The 11,057-nt window shown below is 36.0% G+C and overlaps 2 protein-coding genes across 4 annotated transcripts in view; one reads left to right on the top strand and one right to left on the bottom strand.

The window, feature by feature from the left end:
* Positions 1-11,057, bottom strand: part of LOC142319363 (uncharacterized) — a 79,937-nt gene that overhangs the window by 49,839 nt on the left and 19,041 nt on the right. The gene's annotated exons all lie outside the window — the stretch shown is intronic.
* LOC142319989 (uncharacterized) overlaps positions 1-11,057 on the top strand; it is a 187,796-nt gene that overhangs the window by 163,201 nt on the left and 13,538 nt on the right. Inside the window, exon 7 of the mRNA XM_075357669.1 lies at positions 8,001-8,077. Within this exon, the coding sequence (XP_075213784.1) occupies positions 8,001-8,077 (77 nt within the window). The remainder of the gene's footprint in view (positions 1-8,000; positions 8,078-11,057) is intronic.

Genomic DNA, 11,057 nt, shown 5'->3' with positions numbered 1-11,057 from the left:
TCACTAGAGAATATGCAAATATGAGGTTGCATAAGTTAAAGGAGTATTTTTTCACTTAGCAACTTGAAAATTTTAAGTGGATGTGCTTCAAAATTGACTGAAAGGTTCTGTACCATGAACCTCACATACATAATTCAAGAGAGTTAATTTGGGTGGTAAAAAAATAAGAAAAAAATCTGTGGGCCTTCCTATTCTATGCACAAGTAAAATCCTGTGTCCAGAAATAGCTTTATATAAGGTTAGTATATACCCTGAAAATTTGAAGCCGATATCTCTTACTGCGCCTGAGAAAATTAACATCAAAGCAGCAAAAAATCAGTTTTTGGGAAATTGATTGTAAAAATACAATGTTACACCTTTCCTCTAAAGTGTTTGTTCTAATAAGCACCAACTGAATGTCCAGATTGATCTGGATCCTGATTACAATCTGAGCAAGATGAAAATGTTTCAGATGATCATAAAACATTTGTGATATTTGCATACAATATATGCCAGCATCAGTGGAACACAGCTGATAAGCTGGAGTCTCATTACAAGAACCAACATGAAAATATTCAGCCCATATTGTGTTACACAGCAGGCACACTTTACTTATTTCTTCTTATGGCGAGAGGCCATAGTATTTCTGTAGATTCAAATTTGCCTCATCAGTCAATCTGTTTTTCCATCCGATAATTTTATTTTTTTCGTTCATTTTTCAAAGTACATAACTTTGTTCCCATTCTTTGTACATGCCCTGCGCACTCCAACTTTTTTATTTCCACCTTTGTACCTCTGGCTTCAGTAACAGCAAGGAATCACTTCGTCACCATCTCCTATGGTGGTTAACTCACGGAACCTCGTTCAACCTGATGTGTCCTTTGCCACTGCTGTGTCAAAACAGACTGCTTCACCTGCTCATACTCCACAGTGCGGATCCTGCACGGAACTTAAGAAACTCGTTCAGATGCTTTCTGATCAGGTTGCTTCGCTTACGGCCACTATTTCCGGGCTGACAAGGATGAGTGACAGTCCTGCGTTGCAACGACTAAACCCAGCAGTGTGTTCCTGCTCCCAACGTGCTGCCGGTACGGGAAGAGGCTACCACAGACGACAGTAAGCCGACTAACAAGGTCCCCACAAAAGTGACTCGCATGGCCATACGCTCTGGGATGTCAGTAGCGACAAACTGTTCTCATAAATCTCCTCGACCGTCACCCCATATACTGGAGGATATGTTCGAGGAACCTCCCGACCCAAAAGCATCGGAGTTATCTAAAGTGAAGAACACAAAAAAGAAAAATAGAATCACGTACAACTGAATTCTGTATAGTTTCCTGAGTATATTTATTGTTTATTATGTTTTATATTATTTATTATTATTATATTTATATTTTTTACTTTATTTTAATTTTATGGACATTATTCATTGGACTGTTCGAGGTGTACGATCCCGCATTGCAGATATTGGAGTACTGGCGCAGCTGCATGATCCGATTGTCATGTGTTTCCAGGAGACTCATCTTCTGCAACATGACCCAATCGCATTCAGGGTACACTTTTGTCAGAGGTTCGACTGTGTAGTGGACGGTAGAGACAGTGGTGGAGTGGCTCTTTTCATGAAGGATGAGGTATCAGCTACAAGGATTCGACTGACCACTCTCGTTCCTGCTGTTGCAGTGAAGATCTCTGTAACCTTCAAGTTGCATATCTGCAATCTATATCTCTTGCCGAACACTGAGTTCAGTGCTCAGGATATCTCAGACCTCCTCGCACAAATACCATTTCCATCATTAATAGTGGGAGATTTCAATGCCCACCATGTTTCTTGGGGCTTGACTTTCTGCTCCACTCGGGGAAATATAGTACACAATGTAAGACAGGACTTAGACCTTAGTTTGCTGAATGATGGGTCTCATATATTCATGTCTTCTGGTACTATGTCTAATATCGATCTCTCCATCGCCGACTTTACACCCTCGTTTTGGTTGGTCTGTTTATGACGATTTTCATGGCAGCGACCATAAACCAATTGTTCTTCGTTTCGGTGTGGACCACGAGATTCGGAGAAGGCCACGGAGGTGGATTGTTGAAAAGGCGAATTGGGATGGATATCGTACGGCCTTCCAATCGCATTGTCACGTCGGTGCGGGCGTCCTTGAGCGACTTTCCTCTCTTACGTCCAAAATACTTGAGACTGCCAGCAGTTATGTCCCACAAACATCGGGCAATCCTAAACGTCCTTCCGTTCCGTGGTGGAATGATGATTGCAAGTGTGCTATTCGTAAACGACGGCGTGCTCTACGCAAATTCAATAATCGACCTACAACTGAACATCTAGATATGTACTGCAGAGCTAGGGCGGTGTGCCGTCGGGTCTTCTTGACCGCTAAGAGGAATTCGTGGACGAAGTATGTGAACTCCATCTCACGTACTACTCCCACATCTACTGTGTGGAGAAAAATCCATGCAATTTTCAGGTCGCCAGGGCATTCTATTCTCGGTCTCGTCGATGAGGTGGAACTCCTTACATCATCTTCGGCTGTAGCAAATGCTTTAGCGAAATCTTTCCGTTCGGTGTCTCTCACCTCGTCATATAGTAACGACTTTCAGAGGTACAAAGCACGGATGGAAGTAATGGTAATTGAATATTGGTGTTTCGGTTGGTGAATTGAACACTCCATTCTTACTTAAAGAATTGTTACACGCACTTAGGAACTCGCGTGACACTTCCCCTGGACCGGACAACGTTCGCCTTTGTATGCCTTCGCACCTTTCTGACTCAGCACTACAATATCTTTTGAGTATTTACAATGGTTTATTCTCCGGACAAGTCTTTCCGCCTGACTGGTCGGAGGCATTTATTATACAAGTACTAAAGCCTGGCAAAGAGAAAACCGATCCCTTAAGCTACCGCCCTATTTCTTTAACAAGCGTGTTGTGTAAAGTAATGGAGAGGATGGTGAACCGCAGGCTTGCGTGGTACTTTGAGAAACATGGCTTTCTTTCTTCGGAACAGTGTGGTTTCCGACATGGGAGATCTTCGATTGACCATTTGGTGTCGATGGAGACAGTCATACAAAACGCCTTCCTGAACCGCCAACACCTCGTTGCTATCTTTTTCGATATAAAAAAGGCGTACGACACGGCCTGGCGACGTGGCATTCTAAACACCCTTCGGAGGTGGGGGATCACTGGCAACATGCTTGCTTTTATCCGGGGATTCTTGAATCACCGTACGTTTCGTGTTCGTGTAGACGATTCCCTTTCAGACAGTGTCCTCTCAGAAAATGGGGTACCGCAAGGTAGTGTCACAAGGTAGTGCCACCTTGTTTTCTGTAGCCATAAACAGCATTACCACTTGTGTACAGGCTCTTGTCTCATGTTGTCTTTCCGTTGATGATTTTGTTATTTACGGTGTGAGCCGCTCTACACCCACTGCGGAGCGACTGATGCAGAACAATATATTTCAAAATCAATTAATCAAAAATAAAAAACTAACAATCATAAAAACTAATCTTTTGGCAAGACGTTGTTTAGAAATAGAAGTTATTCACATACTATTTTTTAGGTTATACAGAAATACAGAACAGATGACAAAAGAAAAATCTGACTAAAAAACAGATCGATGAGATGTAAAATACCATGAAAATAATGGGAAAAAAATATATCATCGTGAAAACGCTCAGAAAAAAACATTAATAAAAATATTTGTAGTTTTCATAGAAACATGATTTTGGCACCGGTGGAAAGCGGGAATGTTACACTATATGTTGAAATGAAAAACTAAAAATAGATTTTTTTTCAAATTAGACTCCCGTAAAGCTACAATTATCTATAGATGATCCTTACATCTTGATCAAAGAAAATTGAACTTCTTTGAAAAGCCAAAAATTTTAAAAATGTACGTAATTTATGTTTTGTTTTATATTAGCTATTGCAGTACAAATGTTATTTTGATTCAAAAAATGCATTTGATTCAAAAAATACATTTGAATTAATATATGTTCTGAACCAAGAAAGTAAGTTTTTCGATTTTCTTTTCAAAATTGTCTTAAGGTTCATTTAGTCCCAATACCAAAGTGCACTCAAAATTTTGTTGCAGTTGTATGAAGTCTTAAAATGTTTCACAATTTTTTTTCATAAAGTCTTATTAAACCAAACGAATTATACTAAGGAAAAAATCTGATGTGGACACTATGTAGTGACTTCCTTGTACGTCTATAAATTACTTATACACATTTTTGCTGCACTTCATTAAAACTTTTTCCATTTGAAAGTGAGATACGATCCTCCAATTCTTTAATAAAAGTGGACAGTTTACACAATTGCTAAAATATTTATAACAAATATTTATACAATTATTAATTCAACAATCTTACCTGAAATATTAGGTTAGAATGAAAGTGCCTTGATTACTCTTTAAATAAATCGTTTACCAAACAACCCAATAATAAAAACTGATTATTCTACACCGTAAGGTCAAAATGAATATTTGTAACCAGTATAGAGGAGAGTACACTAAACTGAATACTTTCACACCAGAAATCTGGTGTGAAGTTTTGGACCAGATGCTTTTTTTCTCCGGAGTGTTAATATTTTACATACGTTTTAATAGTGTTTATAGATTTTTTATAGTAATTGTATGTTTTTGTGTCTTAACATTTTAGTCTTCGTTTTTAATATTTTAGTTTTTTGATTTTGTTTTTAAATTTATACTACTTTTTTATTTTGTTTTAATTTTTGCTATTTTATTAGGTTTTGTATTTATATTTCATATTTTGTTTTCCGGGCATTTTAATTGTGATTTTTTTTAAATTTAGTTTTTTAAAACATATGCATCGTGTTCGAGAGATAACGCCGCAGCGTTTTCGCCCAGAAAAAAGCCATATAATAAAAAAAGCCAGAAATCTGAAATACACACCAAAAATCTTGTGGCGTAATATGCCCAAGTGAAAAAAATTTCAACAATCACTAAAAACTAAATAAAATTCAAAAATATTTTTTTATTTTTCTGTCAAATATTAAATAAAAAATATTTTTTTTTATGAGAAAGAAAATCCAAAAATAATAAGATTTTAAATTATAATTTTCAATTAATATTTAATCAGATGTTTCACCAAATATATTACATATACACCTATGTAATGCCTATTAAAATTACAAATTTTTAAAAGTACATAAAATTTTATTTCACAAATATTTTTTTTTATTAGCATTGAATTATTACTTATTGTAAAAAAGTTTTATAATCACGGGTTAATAATTACTAAATCAATATATTTAAATTAAAAAATAAAAGATGAAGTATGATTCTTCCCGTTAAGATCCAGTTACTTCATTAATTTTAATTTCCTTTTAATCAAAAAGGAATGTCCACAACTAGATGTTACAACAGTGCTAAATCCAAAATTTCAACATTCTATGGCTAATCGTTTTTGAGTTATGCGACAGACGTCACGCCGAAACTAGTAAAATTGGATTCAGGGATGGTAAAAATGGATATTTCGGATGAAATATGAAAACCGAAATGTTACGCGATCACAATACTTAGATTGTGAACGTTTTTCGCCCACAAACACAAAAAAAAACAAAAAAAAAACAATACTTAGATAGGACATATGAGAGCTACTTACGAGTACCTGATGTCAGCAGAAAATGCACAGATGTGGCAAGATAACTGGACGGCTACGGTAGATACCAATCTGCGGCATGTTAAAGGTTCTGTGTTGCCATGGGTCACCTCATAAAGGGAATTATGCCTGCCAATTGCGGATAGGAGGTACGAGAGCTATTCACGGGTATCTGATGTCAGCAGTAAACGCATCAGTATGCATGCAACTGCCGCTTTACTGTGCGCCACATTCTTGTGGAATGCCTACATTATGCGGCCTTGCGTCGTAAATTTAAATTGCCCAGGAATTTTCGTCAAATCCTGGGCAATAAAGAAGTTTTGGACCAGGTGTTTTCGTTTCTCCAGAGTATTAATATTTTGCTAATATTTTACGTACTTTTTAACAATGTTTTTAGATTAATTTTTTCAGTAGTTGTATGTTTTTGTGTCCAACAGTTATATAGTTTGTTCTGATTTTGTTTTTATTTTATTTTATTTTTTTATTCTATTAGGTTTTGTAGTTGTATATCATGTTTTGTTTTCCGGGCGTTTTTATTTAATTTTTAATTGTGAATTTTTTAAATTTAGCTTTTTTCAAGAACATAACATCGTGTTCGGGCGATGAAACGCCAAAGTGTTTTTCGCTCAGCAAAAAGCCAACTAAAAAAAAAGTAACATAATTTCTCGGACAAATCCGTCATCGGTTTGTTGGGAGAAAGGTACGGGCCATGTGTGGATCAGGACGATTTCCACCGCCGATTAGACTAGTAATCAATAGCGTCATCGTTACCACGCTAATTGATGTGGCTTTAAGACACTGGGGGTTGGCGTTTCTACGGGCCTAGCCTCTGCAGCTTTTCTTCAGAACACTTTACACTATACATATACGCTACACCAAGAACACTACACGTAATAACGTGCAGATTCCGTTGCTAAAGACGCATGTAGTCAACCATCTTTCACCACTATCCGTGTTACTACGATTTTATTAACCATGTCAAACATGCACTTCGCGCGAGGTGGCACAGTCGACAACAAACTTCACTATATCAGAGATACTGTGTTTCTATGGGATTCCTCCCACAGGAAAACTCGCGGAGAGGAAGTGGTCCTCTACAGATTGCGGATAGGACATACGAGAGCTACTCACGGATACCTAATGTCAGCAGAAACTGTACCGATATGCGTACAATGCAAGTGTCGCTTGACTGTGCGCCACATCCTTGTGGATTGCGGCCTTGCGTCGTAAATTTAAAATGCCCAAAAGTTTTCGTCACATCTTAGGTAAAAATAAAGACGTTATTAATCGAATATTTTTATTTCTCCAGTGTATGAATATTTTACATACTAATAGTGTGTTCTTGACATTTTCGTTTTGGTACGGTAGTTGTATGATTTTATATTTAACATTTTTTAAGTTTTTTGTTTTGTCTTTGTTTTTAGCATTTCAATTTGAATTTTAAATTGGTTTTTAAATTTCTAATTTATGTTTTTAATTTTGTTGTTGTATTATTCATATTTTTTTTCCGGGCGATGATAACACAAAAATGTTTTTCGACCACAAAAAAAAACACTACACAATTTACAACGTATACCCTTACACAACTATTTTATCTTTTGGGTTTTATATTCTATATTTTTGTTTTCCGGGCGATTATGACACGAAAATGTTTTTCGCCCAAGAAAAACGTTTGGTTGCTCGGTTGAAAAAGTGTACCTTTTATTATCGGAAATTCGCAAAATGAGTTAAACATTCCCTTTTATCTAAATGAGCTAAGGTATACGTTGAAAAATTCCCGTGACACTTCCCTGGAAATGATATCAGGTTCAGTACATTATCTCATTTGTCGAACAGTGCATTACGATATGTTTTGTCTATTTACAATAAAATAATCTCTGACGATGTGTTTCCAGATTCCTGGTCGGAAGCATTGGTCATCCCCCTACTGAGACCTGATAAAGATAAATCATGCCCTATCTGCAGTTTGTAAATAGGGAATTTTAGGCTCATGGTTATCTGATGACTCAACAGATGCACCAGTTTGTGCTCGCTTCGACTGCCTACTGACAATACACCTTATCCTTGTGGATTGTATTTGTTATGTAGCATTGCTTTGCAAGTTTAAACTGGGGGCTAATATACGAACTATTCTGGGCGATAATGAAATGATTTTATCTTATGTTTTACGGTTTTTTGGGGCCGTCCGTTTATACTTGCTTATCTAAATTTTCGTAGTGTTTTTCAGCTATTCATTTCAATTGCTGTATAACAGAGATTTTTATTGTTTAGTTGAGATGTAAAATGTAATAAATGTGGTAAAATAAACGTGGAAGCGTTTTTCCCTCAGAAAAAAAACCATAAAAAAATTGCTTAACGTTTTTTTCCATAAATGTGTTACTATTACAGGTGGTAAAGATTCCAGTGGGTGTCTGCTAGTTCAAGAAGAAAGTCTATATGATAAATATAAAAAATATGGGATTGAGGTAACTACTTGAAAATTACATTTAAACTAAAAACAATTACAATTAAAGTAAGTTCTCTATAGTGGAGAAGATTTAATAATATTTAAAATTAAGGTAATTGAAAATTCTATCCAAACAGAAAGCTACAAATATAATTAATCACTCAAGCTACCGCCCTATATCCTTGACAAGCGTGTTTTATGCAAAGTGACAGAGAGAATAGTGAACCGCAGGCTTACGTGGTACTTTAGCCTTGGAGAAACATCTCCAAAAACGTGTGGTTACCGTCAAGGAAGATCTTTCATTGGCCATTTAGTGTCACTAGAAGCAGCTATTCAAAACGCTTTCCTACTTCGCCAGCGCCTCGTCGCTCGCTATCTTCTTTGATATCAGGAAGGCATATGCCACGGCCCGGCGAAGTGGTATTCTAAACACCCTTAAAGAATGAAGAGTAAAGGGCAATATGCTTGCTTTTATTAGGGGTTTCATAAATGATGACCAACTTTCCGTGTTCGTGTTTGAGATTCTTTATAGAGTAGCATCAACCTTGGAGAAGGTTGATCCAACTTACTCCTGGACATTCGATGCACTCTTTTCGTGTTCACTGCTACTGCAAAATAACTGAACACAACATCCTTATAGACTGTGTCTATTATGCGTCATTGCGTTGGAAACTTAAATTAGATGCTTACATACAAAATATTTTATTGAGCAATATGATGTTATTATCGAAAGTCTTATTATCGAAAGTCTTATTATTTCTTAAGGCTACACGTCTTTATTAGATTAGTTAATAATTTAAGTAATATTTAGCGACCGTAATTTAGTGTTAATGAAATGTAGATTGATGTTTAATAACTTGAAGAAAAGGTGTTAGATGAATCGGTGAAATTTAGAGAAGTTTGAGGAAGAGGAGGTAAAAAAGATTTTTGAGGACATCGCAAGAAATCTTGAGTAAAAAAGGTAAGGTAGAAAATATAGAAGAAGAACGGGAGAATGTTAAAAAGGAAATTCTTAAACCAGAAGATGCAAACTTGGGTGGAACAAAGAGAACTGGTAGAAAACCTTGGATATAAGAAAATATATTGCAACTGATGGATGAACGTAGAAAATATAAGAATGCTAGTGATGAAGACTGTAAAAGGAACTATTAAGACATTTAAGAACTACTATAAACAGGAAGTGCAAATTAGTGAAAGAATAGTGGATTAAAGAGATATGTTCAGAATATTAAAGAGAAATGATCAATGGTAAAGTAGACGGAGCATACAGAAAAGTTAAGGAGAATATTATGGCACATAATTTAAAATCTAATAATCTAAGAAAGGTCGATAGGTGGGTGGAATATATTGAAGAGATATACTGAGGAAATGAATTAGAACAGGTATATACAGGAAGAAGAGGAAGTCGAAGAGGATGAAAAAGGAGATACAATATTAAGGTCTGAATTTAATAGAGCATTTGAATGGGAAATAGACACCAGGGATAGACTGGATACCTGCAGAATTACTGCGCAGTGCAGGTGAGGAAGCGATAGATAAGTTATAAAAACTGGTGTGTAATATTTACGAAAAAAGGGGAAGTTCAGTCAGACTTCAAAAAGGGTATTAATGTCATGATACCAAAGAAAGCAGGAGCAGATAAATGAAAAGAATTCAGAACAATTAGCTTAATTACACATGCATCAAAAGTTTTAACAATAATTCTATACAGAAGAAGTGTTAGGAGAATACCAGTTTGGTTTCAGGAAAAATATAGGGACAAGGGAAGCAATTTTAGCGCTCAGATTAATAGTAGAAGGAAGATTAAAGAAAAACAAACCAACATACATGGCATTTATAAGACTTAGAAAAGGCATTTGATAAGGCAGATTGGAATAAAATGTTAAGCATTTAAAAAAAGTTACGGTTAAAGTATAGAGATAGAAGAACAATTGCTAACATTTACAGGAACCAAACTGCAACAGTAATAATCGAAGAGCATAAGAAAGAAGCAGTAACATAAACGGGGTCAGACAAGGAAGTTTCCTATTCCTGTTACCTTTTAATATTTACATAAGTTTAGATCCGGATTAAGGAGTGCAAGGTAAAAAGATTCTACAATTTGTTGATGATATAGTAATTCTCACCGAGAGTAAAAAATATTTAGAAGAAGCAACGAATAGCATGGATGAAGTGCTACGCACTACCACGTGAAAATAAACAAGAAAATGAAATGTAGTAGAAATAAAGTAGATGGACTACTGAATATAAAAATCGAACGAGGAAAGATTATGGAAGTAGAAGAATTTTGTTATTTGGGAAGTGAATTACTAAAGATGGACGAAGCAAGAGCAATATAAATGCCGAATAGCCCAGACGAAACACGCTTTCAGTCAGAAATATAATTTGCTTACATCAAACGTTAATCTAAACACCAGGAAAGCATTTTCAAAAGTATGTTTGGAGCGTAGCTTTATATGGTAGTGAAACTTGAACGATCGGAGTACCTGAGAAGAAAAGATTAGAAGTTTTTGAAATGTGGTGTTATAGGAGGAGAATTTTAAAAATAAGATGGGTGGATAAAGTGACAAACGAAGACGTGTTGAGGCAAATTAATGAAGTAAGAAGAATTTGGAAAAATGCAGCTAAAAGAAGAGACAGACTTATAGGCTGAATCTTAAGGCATCCTGGAATAGTCTTTTTGATGAGAGACAGGAAGATGGAAAAAAATGTTGCAGGCAGGCAAAGTTTAGAATATGTAAAACAATTGTTGGTATGGTGGTATGTCTTGGTGTAGAGAGGGGATATACCGAAATGAAACGAGTGGCACTAGGTAGGGAATTTTGGAGAACTGCATCAAACCTGTCAAATGACTGAAGAAAAATGCCTACGATGAAAGTGCTCCACACATCCTTGTGGATTGCATACGTTATGCGGCCTTGAGTCGTAAATTTAAATTGCCCAGGAGTTTTCGTCACCACATCCTGGGCAATAATAAAGAAGTTTTGAACCTGATGTAT

This window comes from Lycorma delicatula, chromosome 2 (genome assembly GCF_047948215.1).
Source record: "Lycorma delicatula isolate Av1 chromosome 2, ASM4794821v1, whole genome shotgun sequence".
Taxonomy (NCBI): Eukaryota; Metazoa; Arthropoda; class Insecta; order Hemiptera; family Fulgoridae; genus Lycorma; species Lycorma delicatula.
Note: the sequence above shows the minus strand (reverse complement) of the source record. Positions and strands in the feature narration are given on the sequence as shown.